Source organism: Aedes albopictus, chromosome 1 (genome assembly GCF_035046485.1).
Source record: "Aedes albopictus strain Foshan chromosome 1, AalbF5, whole genome shotgun sequence".
Lineage (NCBI taxonomy): Eukaryota > Metazoa > Arthropoda > Insecta > Diptera > Culicidae > Aedes > Aedes albopictus.
The window spans coordinates 218,581,078-218,597,631 of NC_085136.1; the positions used below are offsets into that span (position 1 = coordinate 218,581,078).

General features: G+C 39.1%; 1 protein-coding gene across 5 annotated transcripts in view; it reads left to right on the forward strand.

The window, feature by feature from the left end:
• LOC109400045 (protein roadkill) overlaps window positions 1-16,554 on the forward strand; it is a 194,803-nt gene that overhangs the window by 149,964 nt on the left and 28,285 nt on the right. For 3 of the 5 annotated variants that reach the window (XM_062846264.1, XM_019672516.4, XM_029851787.2), the window contains exon 3: window positions 15,929-16,050. In XM_062846264.1, coding sequence (XP_062702248.1) covers window positions 15,929-16,050 — 122 coding nt within the window. Of the gene's footprint in view, window positions 1-6,177; window positions 6,313-7,115; window positions 7,999-15,926; window positions 16,051-16,554 lie in introns of those variants that run through there. The other 2 variants (XM_029851788.2, XM_062846265.1) reach the window with 2 other exon arrangements.

Below are 16,554 nucleotides of genomic sequence, written 5' to 3' on the forward strand. Positions count from 1 at the left end.
AGTATTCTTTGGACTTGTGATATAGCATGTATGTGAAACTGGCAACACTGGTGTCAGAAGTGGGACCGTTTGATCAACATTTAGGCACCCCAACCATGTACAGGAACAGACTCACCAAATTATACGAATTCCAGTACTTTCGAGGTGAAATTGTTGACTTCCACTTGTGTGTCCCGGCATCCAGCATCAACATCACCAAAAATACAGGCGAATCACGCGAAAATTGTGATGAATTCCGGCACCCCGATGCGATGGGGAAATAGGACAAACTCTCATAGTAATCGTGAATTATCCAGAGATCAATTTACAAGCACTTTCCGAGGCAAAATTTGCAACACCAGCCGTTTCTCAATTTGGCCGGCTATAATCAGAACAACGCGGAGCAAAGAAAACGCGTGAGAAGTTCAAAAACGCAGCCGCTCGCGCGCACGGCTTGCTACGATCTCTGACGGATTCAGTCTTTAGTTGCCCATCAATTTATTGATGCAATCTCAAAATTCACGCTAGATTTTAAACGGATTCATGCTGATTTTCACAGCAAAATCTTGCCAAGATCCTGACCTAGTTACTCTCGACACTTTTAGTGGATTTTAGCAAGATTCTTGGTTTTCTTATGGTGAAATTGAAACCCTTAAAATAAAGAATCCCTAAATTGAACATCCTTTGATTGTTGGTTGCAATATTTGTTTACATTTTGATGGATTTCTGGAAACGTGTACATACAGGGTGTTAGGTTCGTGAGTGCAAACTTTTTGAAGGGTGATAGAGGACCATAAATGGTGAAAAATTTGTTCTACGCATATGGTCAAATCTCAACCGTTACGTAGTTATTGAACTTCCCATGTTTTTGACTCTCATAGCCTTAACTGGCTTTAACTTGAAAATGGTCAAACTTATCGCAATTTTTTAACCCTTATTCAAAAGATTATTGAATTTTCTATCATATGGCATCTTTGAATCGATTGGTTTAGTTAATTAACTAAGTTTTCTAGAGCAAAATAGCTAAAAATAGTGTGTTTCAATTTGTTTTTGTCACTTATCTTTGAAACATGCGTAATAAATTCAGATTCTTTGTTTGGAAAAGTTGTGGCCCCTGTTCAACTCTACAATTCGTTCTTTGACACCAAACTTCTAGCTCTTATCGTTTTCTTGCAATTTCGATTTAAATGTGCGGCACAGTGAGCAAAAACGTGCTTACCTTGACAGTTGCTAATTTTTGACCTGAAATGCGATGTTTAAATCAAAATTGCAAGAAAACGATAAAAGATAGACGTTTGATGTCAAAGAACGAATTGTAGAGTAGAACAGGAGCCACAACTTTTCCAAAGAAAGAATTCGAATTTATTACGCATGTTTCAAAGATAATTGACAAAAACAAATTAAAACACGCTATTTTGAGCTAGTTTGCTCTAGAAAACTTAGTTATTTAACTAAACCAATCGATTCAAAGATGCCATTTGATAGAAATTTCAATAATCTTTCGAATAAGGGTAAAAAAACTGCGATAAGTCTGACCATTTTCAAGTTATAGCCAGTGAAGGCAATGAGAGTCAAAAACATGGAATGCTCAATAACTACGTAACGGTTGAGATTTGACCATATGCGTAGAACAATTTTTTTCACCATTTATGGTCCTCTATCACCCTTTAAAAAGTTTGCACTCAGGAACCTAACACCCTGTATACACTCCCGTTCAAAAGTTTGGGGTCACCCCCTCAAAAACATGTCATTTTTTTAGGCCCATATCTCCGCCAATTTGCGTCCGATTTCAATATCCTAGGTTTCATTCAAAACATGGAAAAGTGATTTGTTGATATCTTCGTCATCTATAGTTCAATTTTAATTCTTCTTGGCTTATTTGAAACAAAATGAATGATACTTACTGCATAGACATTGAACCACACATATTTGTTGAAATTTACATACTAAAACTTAACGTAAAGTTGCCTCATTTTTTGAAGCGTGGTAAAATGTGCTAACTTTACATAACATTTTTCTATACAAAAATCGTTGAATACGTTAAGTTAAAGACATCAAACGTAAATTTAGTTAATTATCTTTGAAATGAGCCAAAAATAATTAAAATTGAACTATAGATGACGCAGATATCAACAAATCACTTTTCCATGTTTTACGAAAGTGACCCCAAACTTTTGGCCGATACATCATATTGAGGGGTGACCCCAAACTTTTGGTCGATGACATCAAGGATTAATTTACTTAATAACTTTTTTTCTAGATTTTTTAGCTAAGTTCTGTAAAAAGCAGTTGAAAGCTAATAGAAAATGGGTCATATTACCGCTCTCATCTTAAAATTTGGTCGACTCAACTTCCAGCGACACTGCCGTAAGTTTATATTCATTTTTTAGATAATTTGGCAACTTTGGGTTAAGTTTACATACAAAATTTTTTGAAAAAGTTTCTTTTAAATCATGTTCAAAGTTTCTTTGACTTATTATCTTTTGAATGAAACCTAGGGTTTTGAAATCGGACGCAAATTGGCGGAGATATGGGCCTAAAAAAATGACATGTTTTTGAGGGGGTGACCCCAAACTTTTGAACGGGAGTGTATATAACATTTTACTAGATGCCTGGCAGACTCCTGGTATAATTCTTAAAAAAAATCAGAAATTTTCTCGCCCAATCCCTGAGTTAACTTCTTGCATGTTATTCACACATTTTTACTTGCTTTTTTTTTTGGTTCCAAACATTATTTTTTGGTTATCTCCAGAATCATGGAGATTACCAAAAAAATTTGGATTCCACAAAAAAATCCTGTCATGAAAATGGGGTTCTTTGGGGTATTTCTTTTATGATTCTTACTGATGCCGAGTTATGTAGCAAATAACTGTTATACTTAGCTTTTGAAATTTAAAAAAATTAAAATTTCGTTTCAGTTTCTAGGAGTTTTTTTTTCATTCATGACGCAAAGGCATGAAGGTTTTATGGAAACTAAAAACTGGAAAAAAATGGGCGAGAAACTGATAAAATTTGGACAGAATCTGGTCAGGGACATGTAAACGTTTTACGAGAAATCTCTATAAGACCTTATAAAAGCATACATACAACATTTACCTTGAGTAGGCTATACGAACCGTCATAAATCCCATAATAGTTCCAATAACCTAGAATCTACCATAGCGAACATTCCTCGTTACGCTAGTATTGTTACAATATCCTCCTATCTCTTATTTTGGTATTAAGTCCCCAAACCAAGAAACCATCATCAACTATTCAAAAGCAGTTTTTTCTCCTAAATTCGCAAATCCGTTTATGAAAATAATTACACAGAATGCAGTGATAATTTTTTATTGAGATTGGTTGGGATTTGAGCGAGAAAACTGCTTTTGAGTTTTTGAAAAACGATGACAGTTTGTTCCGTCTTAAATTTGTCAAAGCGAAGTTGTCAGTTTGGCTGCTGTCTCGCTCTTCAATCGAACGACGATTCGAACGGTGATTCTAAGAATGACGGTTCTGATTCGTCGTGTTCAGTTAGCAAATCCACGATCAATAGTAGTAAAGGTGCCTTATGCGTACATAAGTATAAGCGATATGCGTGTTCACGTGAAGATGGGACAATAATATGACTTAATGCGTTATCTTATGCAATTTACGGTGCGTATCACTGCGATGTGAGAGTCAAACTAATGACCTTTGGATTGACGAACCACAATTTACGCTTAACACCAATCACTTCTTATGAAACAGACAGATTATTTATCACAACATTCTAACTCACCTCAGTGTTTCTTCGTTTGGAGTTGAAAACGACAGATTGTGATTTTCCACACAGTTTTGATTGCCACAACCTGGCTTGTGTCAGCCATTGTTGATTGTCAGGGCCACGAAAACAACAATGATGGCTTTGTAATCATAATGATGGTTGTTTACATTCGAGTAGGGTACTAGATTCGCACAAAACACATCTGATCTGATAACCACCGTACGCAATAGTGACTTAAATTAGTACTTTATACGATGTAATGTGTGCGTATTTTTGCAACTCTTTGTTGTAATTATAACAAACCATGGTATTTATAACTCATTGTGATATAATCATGTTCAACATCCTTGGTGTTTTCTTAATCATGTCACATTATGTTATAAATGTTGCTTGATAACTCATTGTATTATAATTTAGTTTCGAGTCTTCGACATTCAAAAAAAATAATGTTCTAAAATTGTATCAAATTTTGTTAGAAACAAGTTATCTTGAGGCTAAAATTCATATCGCCTTTTTTTTATATTTTTGATCTGATTAGAACGAAATAAGTTTTTATCTTAATTAAACCAGTGTCCTTTTTGTTACAATTTTAGTTATTTTTACATCACCCTGCATATAGTTTTAGCATGAGTTATAGAAAAATATGATAGCATCATAACACACTGTGATATAAACTTGATATAATTTTCTAGTCGAGTAGGTTTGAGCGCATTTTCTCGCTTCGTGAACCCATATTTAAAATGATACAGGTCGGACTCGATTATCCGGAGTCGGGTTCCGCAACTTCCCAAACATATTTCTCAGGAACGAAATGTTGTACAAACTTGAAATTTTGACTGATTACTTGTCAAAGTTGGCTTGATAAAATATCAAAATTTTAGCTTCGTACAACATTTCGTTCCTAAGATATATGTTTGAGAAGCTGCAGAACCCGACTCCGGATAATCGAGTCCGACCTGTATTACAGAACTGTCGCTCTCTGTTTCAAAATTATCACCGTGAGTTTTCTTTATATATTCCACAATGATTTTTCATAAGAGTCTAACTGACTTGATCGATTTCTCTTCGTCGACTCTCTCTCTTTTGTTAATAACTTGATCAAAACGAACAAAATCATTATTCTCTTTGTTTCTATAGCAAGATGTAGTCATCTCCTTCGCATTTCAATAAAAAAAATGGGAAAACTCATTACACATTCTGTAATAACACAAAGAGAGGATCGATGAAGAGAAATCGAAAGTGTCAGTTAGGCCCTAATGAAGAATCAGTGTCGATATACATAATGTTGAAGAAAAAACACAATTCCAGATTCTATTCGGTTTATGGTTCTTTTTTTCTTTGATTCTAAATTCACTGGCAACTAAAACATTATTACTGACAACACCACTACTGGGTAGAAATTGCTGAGAGCTGACCCTGCTATATGTAGTGTTTCATTTTTGTTTTTTTTTTTCAGACGAATGAACTCAAAACTCTAGCCGGAGGCACTTTGTTGACCGAAATAGCTTTATTTAGGGTTGCTGCGATCAAATTTTAATTTTCCCATACAACGTTGGCTCACTTTAATGCTCACTCTTAAAATAAAAATACAAAAAAAATAAAAAAAAATATCAAAACAAATAGCGTTTACTGGCTTTGTTTTCGATAGGTTGAAAAAGGGAGCACTTTGCTGAAGATATGTTCTTTTTCCCTACCATAGCAAAATAATAATAAAAAAAACAGTTAGGTAGTATTTGATGAACGTGTGCCCTGCATGAGTGTCATAATGAGCCATTTTACGAAGTGACAACAATGTTGATGATGATATTGGTTTTCACGGGTAATTGGACGCTACCTCCTGTTAAAATTCATTCATAAAATCGGCTCGTAAAATGGACTATTGTCGGAGAAAAGGAGTGCCGCATGGCACTCACGGTGCACTTGTCTATCCCATCTATCCACATCAGTGTTGATGTGTGACACCATGATGGTTTTTATAGGGCACATGCTGATTTTGTTTAGTGTGCCAAAAAGACCAATTTGGTTATGTAAAAGAAGCGAAACATGTTACAAGGCGTTTCCCAGCCAAATTTAATTAGTCCAAATGGACCAAATGAAGAAGACAATCTCAGTAGCCAGAATTTACATCAAGTTACAGAAAATCTGATTATGGAGAGTTGACTGTTTTGATTATAAATATAGAGAAAGTGAGCAAAAGAATAGAAGCGTGACTGGGGGGCTACCATAAATTACTTAACAGATCATGGAGAAAAGTGTTCGGAATATCTACGCATACAAAATTGAATATTTGTACATTTAAAACTGATTATAGGCAGATTAAATTGTGCAAATCATCTAGCGTAATCAATGGACATCCCTTGCTTGCTTTTATCTGTATTGTGTTCTTGCTTTTTTACTGTACTGCCATGATGAGTGTCATACTGTCATTACCTACTTTGTTTTGATCCCAGTGTGCCATATCAGTAGTAGATATCTTTGTGTGAGCTGTTGACTTGATTTCTCCAAGAATGGTTATCCCGCCAAATTGTACAGTAATTATGGTTCCAATCGTTGGAAATAGAGCGGGATCGACAACGCCATCAGTGGAGGTAAGCAAACGTGCACCCGCACTGTTCCCGGATTTATCTTACAAAAGCAAATCCTGCTGGATTGCTTTGATCGAACGACACGGACAGACACGCCAATGACGCCTGTCACTTTGGGAAAATGGGTACCTTTCTCTTCTAGCGGTGCACTCTCTCCTACGGAGTGGAAGCCGTGTTGCGATCACCACCACCTCCACTCTAGCGCGCGCGCGCGCCACAAACAGATTCAATAACACAACAAACAGCTGGGCGATCTGCTGCGGATCGAGTGGGACGTTGGACCGGAGCAGACCGGGGGTAACCTTCTCCATTTCTCCGCTTACATAACATCTCACTTTCAGGCCGTAACCGTCGCGGCTCGGTGTCCGTCCATCACCCCAGCCAGCCCAGCTCCATCGCACCGGGGGGATCCGATGATCCAAGCGCGCACAATTTCTTTTGTGGTGGACGACGACGCCTTTCTTTTTTCTGCTGGCTGCCGTCCGTCCGTCCCGTCGTCGTCGGTAGCGTCTATCGAGCGTACTTTTACCTGCGGCGGCGGCGGGCGAGCCATCAAGCTCTCACTCGTGCGCGTTCATTACGACGCTCTCCCTAGCTCTCCTCGCGCGCATCAGTAGTGCAATGTTTTGAATCCGCGCGCAACCCGGGCGTCGACGTCGTCGCTCGCCCTCTCCCACCGACCGACGACGCCTGCCTCTGCCTGTCGAGTGTCTTCGATTCGGTAACTGCTGGCTCATGGCTATGTGGGGCTGACTGAAGCGTTGGGCTGCGCGAGCCTCTCACTCTCCAATTTTCTTTCTCCGCGCGTGGAGGCTCCGATTTGGTTTCGGTATCGTTCGTCGACGTCGTCGCGCGCGTTGTTGCGTTGCGTTGCGCCTCCTCAGCTTGGCTCGAGCGAGAGACCCCATTGGACAAGTTTGCGTTGAACCGTGTACGCGTGCGCCCGGGTGTGCTGCTGCCGTTTGTTCCGCGATTCGTTTAAGCTCGTTCGAGGCTTGTGGGAGTGTTTTGGATTTGGGTTTGGAAGTGTCCCCATGGGGGTCAGGTGTTCAACGGAATAGAATCCAAGCAGTTCGAGAGTTCTGTAGTGCTAAGTCGCGCCCTCCTGGTGTGCTTCGCTTGCGCTGGATCGAAAGTCCTTCGGCGCTTACGAAGATTTGAAAGTGGCTTTTACCTAGTGTGTTCGTTATTGGTGAAATCTGCTGCGAAAGAGTGGCAAAAGCAACAGCAACAGCAGCAGCAGTATTACATAATTGTGACACCAGCAAAAGCAAAAGTGAAACCTGTGCAGTGTAGTGTGGGGAGTGCGTTGCAGCGGGCAGTTCATAAGGCCTCTTGAATAAATGAACGAAAAGAGTCTAGAGACAGCATCGACGACCACTCCGGTGGCCGTGATTCCGCCGAGATGTCCCATAACCCCGCACACGATCCGTTCGACGACCACAATCCCAACGACCGCCAGTGAACCGATCCTGGAGACCACCACTTCCGCTCCGGGCTTCCATCCTCGATCGCTTCCGGGGTGTTCCTGCAGTTGCTCCGGAGGAACCGTAGGCGGAAGTAAACTGTCGGAGCTGGCCTCGTCAACGACCCCAACCACCACCGACGATGACCTCGAGGAGAGAAAATATATCTTCAAAATGAAACTGAATTACTATAATATCTATCTGGTTACGACCAGCTATCGAAAGGAAAGGCGATTTTCTCTTTTTTTTTCGCTTCTTTTACATAACCATGTGCTTGGTGGTGGTGGCGGCGGCGGCGGTGGCGTCAGCGACGTCGATGACGACGCTGGCGCTGCTGCAGCGCTTTCTGTTGTGTCTGCGCCTCCGCGTTGCGCCCCGTCTCTCCTCAGCCGCACTGCTCTGACTCATAATATTCCACACTTTCCCCGCGTTTTCCGACCCATCAAACTTCCATTGTTACTTAAGAGCCTGGGAGAAACCGCTCCGCCGCGTGCTGCCACCGACCCCCGATCCGATCCGGTCGTCGTATGTATGTGTAACAATATGGCTTTTTTTATGAGTCCGGAGACGGTTGGGGGGCGCACCCGACGCAACAGAGATCCAGGTGGCCACTCAAATGGGAAGACCGGGAATCAAATGAGCTTCCCAATCAATTAACTCTTCGAAGTCTAATATTTTTCAAGCGTTTTCACATAGTTTTTTTACGTGCTTGAAAACACAAAAATTGTGAATGACAAACTGTCTTTGAGTTTACATCATGAAGTCTACGGGTGCAATAGTAACTTTCTACATCATGCAAAGCTACGATATGTAATCTACCGTGTTCAATGAATCGTATGGAAGTTCAGCAAACGTCATAGGATCAGTTGGAATGTTCTGCACCATCCAAATGGAACCTTACAAATGGAACCCTACAAATGCTCATTTTTTTCGTTTCGGGTCCCACGTTGGGTATCATGCTACGAAAATTATAATAGAACATAAAAAGTGTTCTATTCTATTTTTTGTGTCGAGACCCTCATTGGGCGCCATGCAAAGAAAAATAGAACAGAACACTACAAATGCATTGTAAATCACAACTTCACAAACATTTGCCATGAAATCCATTGTCCAGATAGATGATAACTTCCGATCACGGGATAACGAGGTTTCACCTCCTGCTGTTACGGATCCTTCTGTCAATCCTGCTGGAAAAGTGTTTTATTTGGCTGATTGTCTTATTGTACACTGACATTTCTAATGCATCCATAGCTTGTTTGTGTCCATGAATTCCAATCCTAATTGGGCATCTTGATTCTGTTTTCAATATAAAACGTGTACATACTAATGTCCCTGCTAGGGAACGATTGCCCGAAATGGCCTGAAAGTCAACAATCAAATTCAGGCAACCTTTCATAAGCTTGTGCTATACCAGAGCACTACAAATGTACACATGACGATGATGGCGATCTTTACAAGTATAACACAAAATACTTTGTATATATATTCTTCTTAACAACACGAGTTCAAACAAACAAAATAAAAATTGTAACAGAATATACGGCTCTCCAGTTAGCCTAGTGGAGACGACGGGTTCGATTCCCGTTGCAGTCGAGAACATTTTCTCGACTCCCTGGGCATAGTGTATCATTGCCGTTACCTCAAAATGTACAAATTCATGCAATGCTAAGCAAAGAAAGCACTTCAATTAATAACTGTGGAAATGCTCAAAGAACACTAAGTTGAAGAGAGGCAGGCCAAGTTCCAGTGGAAACGTAGAGCCATATAGAAAAAGAAGAACAATATACAATTGACAACAGCTTGTTTGAGTTTCTTGATTGGTTGTGTAGAGTTATGTTATTTAATCAACTAGACTTATTGAAGATCATAGCATATCAATAGAGACTACAACCAATTTTTGAGATATTCCGGATTATCCAAACTGTCCTGCAATTCAGAACAAGGGATCTACAGCCGTAACAATAGTTTTACTTGGTGAATCCCAGACTTGTTAGAATCCCAAAATGGCCGCCACAATGGCCAACTTTGCCACCTACTCACGATTTGAAGCGCAAAATATCTTTTTTGCAATTTCTCATCGCAATAGGCTGTTTTACCTGACGCAAATCTGACAGGAAAAGGCCTACTTTCCCACACCAAATTCGCAGTGCTGTAATGATTCATTACAGCACTGATTTGCGTTGCGTAATGATTTATTACAGCACTGTTTTCAGTTTTGATCAACTTCTTGATGCTTTCTGGATGCAGTTTCGAAAAATTGTGACAGCTGCACAGTATAACCTGCTATGATCAGATTTTCTTAAACATGGCTATGAGCATAATTATACAGTTTGATGAAAATTTTTATTCAAGCGGTAATTTATGAACTTGCAAAAAACGTTGTACGCAACTCGGTGCAGAACTCGAGTTTTACAGCACTCGTCGTGATTATCCAACTCGGCAAGCCTCGTGGGATAAATGTACGGCTCGTGCTGTAAAAATCGTCATTCTGCACCTTGTTGCGTAAACTACTATTCCTAAACAAAACTAGCGCTTCTGATCTTCTTATTTTAAGCTCATTACGAGTGAGCAAGAACAGAATGAAGTGCACTGTTGTTTGAAGCTTGCTTCTTGAGATTTGTGCGTATGAAGTTCTGATGCAATGTTGAAACGGGATTCCAAGACGATTGTCCTTAAGGTGAAACTGGAAGCTTTTCCTCACTTTTTGGTTTTTGATTTTTCATTAAATAACGAAGCAATATTTTCAAAATCGGTTTTCGTGCACATGTAGAGTATGGATCAAGGTATCTTCTGATTTTTTTTGTGGTGGAAAATATTTTTGGTTTTTGCAAAAACCATTTTTAAACAAAATTTCACACAAAAATGGTTTCTGCGAAAATGGAAAACATTTCCACCACAAAAAAATTCAGAGGATACCTTGACCCACACTCTACATGTGTACGAAAACCGATTTTGAAAATATTGCTTGGTTATTTAATAAAAAATCAAAAACCAAAAAAATGAGGAAATGCTTCCAGTTTCGCCTTAAGCACCATTGCATAACCAATCTGGGAGATTGTATCTTCTAGAAACTCCTGCGACATTATAAAATACTTACAAAGGTTTCTACAGCCTCAAAAACTTCAGAAGGCTGTTCTTGAACTCAGAATTAGGATATTAGAATTTACGCTTTGCTTAGCTTTTACTAGTATATCGTAGGAAATTAGGACACATGTTTTTCAAAGGTAACAATCTTCAATTCCGGTATTTGAAGTTTTTTTTTTCAGGAATTCGTTCTGGGATTCCTCCAGAAATTTCATTTGATACTTCCCAAGGAGATTCTTCTGACAGTTATTTTTGGGATTTTTTCTTGCTTTTGATGGTTATTCTCCTGCAGTGCTTTCTGGTGCTTTTTTCAGGACGTTTTGAAATGTCTAGCTATTCGTCCTTGAATTCCTACAACAGTTCCTTTTCAGATTCTTCGAAGAAAGCCTTTTTGGATTTCTCCTGTAGATCTTTCGTTCGTAGTTTTCAGAAATTCATTCTGAAATCTCTCAAGAACTTTTCGTTTGCGATCCCTTAAGAAGATGTGTCTGAGATGGGCCTTGGGATGTTACCTGGAGTTTCCATTGATATTCTTTTTGTAGTTCCTTCTGAGATTTATTGTTGCATAAGTTCGTCCTGGAAATCTACCGTAAAGTTGTTCTGGTATTTCTCCAAAAAGTAATTTGGAGAACCTACCAGTAGTTCTTTCTGGAGTTTTTCTTGTACTTTTTTCCTTTTAGATTTTTTTTTCATGAATTCCTGGAACTCCGCCATATGTTTTTTTGGATTCCTCCAGAAGATCCTTTCCAATTTCCCCAAGAAGTTTCTTATGAGATCCTTTCAAAGAGTTCCTTTTAACATTTATCATAGAGTTTTTTCTGACATTTCTCATAGACTTCATTCTGGGATTTCTTGTGTTAATTCATTATACGACTATCGCATAAGTTTTGTCTGCTGTTCCTATAAAGGATCCTTCCGAGATTCCTCAAAGAAATCCTTCTGGCATATCTCCTGGATTTTTTTTTGTGATTATTCAGGAATGTATTTCCGGATTCCTCCAATTATTTCTTCTGGGATTCCTCCAGAAAGTCATTCTGAGATTCCTCTAGGAGTTCTTACCAAGATTTCTCGGGATTTTTGTTTTGCATAGATCTATGCACAGTTCCTTCCGAGTTTTCTCCTAAGGTTCCTCGAGCATTTTTCTCTTGGTTTCCTCTTGAAGGTTCTTTTAAAAATCATCGGCGAGTTTTTTCTAAACTTTTTGTGGGCTTTCTTCTGGGATTCCTCAGAAATTCCCTCTGTTTTAATGAGTTCTTCTGAGATTCTTCAAGAAAGTTCTTTCGAGAACCCGCGATATTTTTCTAGGATGTCTCCTAGAGTTCCTTCTTTTTTTTCGGAATTCCACGTTGGATTCCTCAAGATATTTCTGCTGGAACTCTCGCAGTAAGTTTTTCTCAGATTTTCCTAGAAGTTCTTTCTGAAATATCTTTAAACCTTTTTTCTGGGATTCTTTCAGTAGATTTTTTTATTCCTGTAGGAGTTTCTTACGGGATTCATTCAAGAATGTTTGAGAAACTCCTTGAAGATTCTGAGAAAGAACTTCGGCAGAAATTCCAATAATTAAAAACAATCCCAGAGCGATACTTCTGCGAACTATTAGTTTTCTTTAAAATGTAAGGAAATTGGGGCCTAACGTATTTTATTGAAATAACATAATGTACGGAATTTGCGTCTAAGTGGCACCGGTTACTTATTATTTTATCTTTATGAATAAAATTTTTAGGTAATTCATCTCGGGACCCACAATCTAATTGCCTTCCGAAGGAAGAACTCACATTTTGTAAGTATGTCGAGAGGGGGATTCTATCCCAGACCCTTGGCATGATAGTCACGGGCTTTAACCATTACACCAGGTTCGCTCCTCGACCAATTACTTGACTCCCTGCCTTTCCTTAGGGATTCATATCAATGTGAATATTATACATCTGAACATTTTGACATTCTGAACACATTAAGTTATACTGAGAACCATATGGCAAATAATCATAACAAGAATAATACATAGAATACTAATATAAGGGAATTAGGCTCTAATTGAGTTATATAGACATGCTTGCGACACTACGACAATCTGTTATGCTCAAATCTAGTTGTGTATGCTCTCGAAACATTTTGTGATGATACATATCACAAATAATACCAAAAAGTTCGATATAGATGTAAAACAAACATGATCCTAAAAGGAATTGGGATCAATGAGTCCCGTAGAACGATTTACCGTGACGGGCGGTGGCTGAATCCAGTCTCCAATCGATTTTTCCATTTGGAAATGGTCTAGTTAGATGTTTGATATCACTTGTAAAAGAAATATAGAATTCTTTGCAGGGTTTTGCTACCTTGTTGAATTTCTTTCCGAAATTTCTTCCAGAGCTATAATGTTTCGGACTCCCCCACGGGTTTTCCCCGAAGTTCCTCTTGCGTTTTCTCCAGTAAATTTTTGTGGGATTACTCCCTCGATCTCTACAGGAGTTTTTCCCAGGATATGTCGCAGATGTTATCGTGTAATGTCTTTTAAAGATCTCTCTGGATCTCTCTTGAAAAAGATTCCGCGTTTTGGTCTGGTGTTCCTCTCGAGATTGCCCCCAGGAATTTTCGCGGAGTATTTCGCATAGATTTTTGCACGATTTCTTCCACGATTAGTTATGGAATTGCTGCTAGAGCTCCACTCAGGATTTCCTCAGAAGTTTTTCACGGGTTTTGTGCCGGAGTTCTTTCCGGGATTTATTTAGGAATCTCTCATGGATTATTGTTTTTTAGAGTTCCTCCTGTTATTTTTTCAAGAATTTTCGTAAGCTTGTTTTTAGAGATGCACTCGGGATTTGTGTAGGAGTTCTTCCTGGAAACTTTATTACTTAAAGGTTCTCGTGGTATTCCTGTAAAAGTTTTACCTGAAACTTCTGTCGAAGTTTGTCCCGGGACATCTCCTATCAGGTTCCTTCCGGTGTTGCTCTCGGGATGTCTCTTCGAGTTTTTCAGGATTTATCTTAGACCTTCTCATAAGATTTTTTACGGCATTCCTTCTGGATTCATTCTTTGGATTTCTAATGGAGCTACTGCTGGTACGTCCCGATCCCTGAAGATTTTTTTCATGATTTTCATCGAATAGTTGTTTTCAGGATTTCTTGCAGAAATCCTCCTGAGATGTTCTCGGGATCACTTCCACAGTTATTCTTGGAATCCTCACCGATTTTTTTTTCCGGGTTTTCAGGTGTTTCTTTCAGGGTTTCGCTAATAATTTCTCCTGGCGTCCCGTCGGGATTTTTCCAGGAGTATTTCTCGGAATGCCTCCTTCAATACTCTCAAAATTCCCATAAGGAACTCTACTAAAATCTCACGAGAATCTCCAGGAAGAACAGAGAAGAATTATTGGAGAAAACCCTAGAAAAACTTCTGGAGAAATCCCGAGAAAAACTGAGACATCTCGTGAAATAAAAATCGCAGAAGGATCTACGAGAGGAGTCCCAATAGAACATCCATAAATTCCGTAGCATTTTGGACCTTTTCTAACACCCCCTGCCGCCCTGCCCCTCGTTTCCTGTTTTCCCATATCTAATACATGAATTGTAGCAATATCAGTGACCCCCTCCCTAAAATGCTACGTCATTTATGGAAGGTCCCCAAGAGGAGCCTTAAAGCAAATCCCGAAAAATGATCTGGAAATTCTTGGACTTTGGATAAATATTGGACGGATCTCTGGAAGGAATTTCCCAGAGGTGCTCCTGGAGAGACCTCGTGATAATCCCGGAAAATCTCTGTAGAAGCTCTTGAAGGAATCGTCAAAAAAACTCCGGCATACCAACAGGAACAAAAAAAAACCCTAAAAATTAAAAGAAGAGCTTCGGGAGAAATCGTGGAAGGGGTTCTGAAAAAAATCTACAAAATAATTTTAAGAATGGATTGCGGTAGAAATCCAATGAAAAAAAAATGCTTTGTGCAGTAAACTTGTTTTATTCATATGAACATGTTCCACTAGTAGTATTGGGTTTTCTACCACAAATGCAGTGAACTTAATATCACTACTTTTTTTCATACGACCCATTGTTTAAAACAAGTCATTAGTAAGGGGCTGTCCATAAACCACGTGGTCATTGGGGGGGGGGGGGGGGGGGGGTTTCGGCCAATGATCATTTTGTATGGAGAAATAAAAAATTTTGTATGGACCAATGACCACGCGGGGAAGGGGGGGGGGTTGAAAAGTCCCAAAAAAATGACCACGTGGTTTATGGACAGCCCCTAATGTTGATTTTGCTCGAAGTTCCTGTATCCATACCCATCTGTTGTCTAATACGTAAGGACAGGATACAGCAACTTCGAACCTACGTCGTTGAACAAGACTATTATCTTATAATGTTTTGAACATTTTTTTTATTTTCCTTAGAAACTCCAGTTAGTCTAGTGGTTAAGGCTATGGATCGCCAATCCGGAGACGGCGGGTTCGATTCCCGTTCAGGTCGGGAAAATTTTCTCGACTCCCTGGGCATAGTGTATCATTGTAGTTGCCTCACAATATACAAATTCATGCAATGGCAGGCAAAGAAAGCCCTTCAATTAATAACTGTGGAAGTGCTCAAAGAACACTAAGTTGAAGCGAGGCAGGCCAAGTTCCCAGTGAGGACGTCGAGCCATAAAGAAGAAGAAGAAATAAAAAATGTCTCAAGCCACGTGAGCATTAGGAGAAAATTTTCAGAAATCAATTTGGATTTTTGATCACTTTTAAATAGCGATTCAGACAATATAATAACCTCAACAACCCTGAAGAAGCCAATTGAGTTGTTGAGCTATTGCTATTTTTTAGATCAGATTACATTATACAATTGAGGTGTTATACCCCTCTTTCTCTGATGCGTTATTTCAAATCTCTGGAAAATATTAGTGCTAAATCAGTAAACTAAAATTATCTTGATCAGTCACGAAATACTAAGGAAACTGGGTATTCATTGTCCAAAATTGAGTGGCCACCTGGAGAAAACCCATGCACACATGTTTCACCAAAAAAAAATGTGTTTTTACTACCTTTCACCTTTATCTGACCGTTGTCTTTTCTTTTCGCTTTTCCCTCTCTCCCACAGGTCAAAGTCGTAAAATTCAGCTACATGTGGACGATCAACAATTTCAGCTTCTGCCGGGAAGAGATGGGCGAAGTGCTGAAATCCTCCACCTTCTCCGCCGGTGCTAACGACAAACTCAAATGGTAAGTGAAGACATTTTAAATACAGTACTTTTGCATCTTTCAGAATTTTCGAAGCTTCTATTTATGTTGGAACTCTTTGAGGGTTTCTTTTGTGATTTTTCATAGTCGTACAGAACTTTCTGAAGGAATCTCTGAATTATTCATAGCTTCAGGTTTTGCGATACTGGAATACTTTCTGGAGACATTATATTGTGGAAAATCTTGAGGAAATCTTTGACATTATTTATTCGGAATCTGTAGGCAGAGTTCCCCAAAACTCTACATTTTCTGTGAAATGTCTGGAAGAATTTGTAGCCGGTTTAAAGAGAAAATTTTCGCAGTTTTATAGAGCAATTCTCTATTAAATTCTTGGAGGGATGTCTGTCAATTCTTAAGGAAGAACACAACAGAAAAAATTCAAGTAGATTTCACAAAAGAATTCACTGAATAAATGTTATACAGAATTAACCTGTAGAGTTTAAAGTTTAAATAATTCAGTTCAAATTAGGCCCACAACTCTGCTCG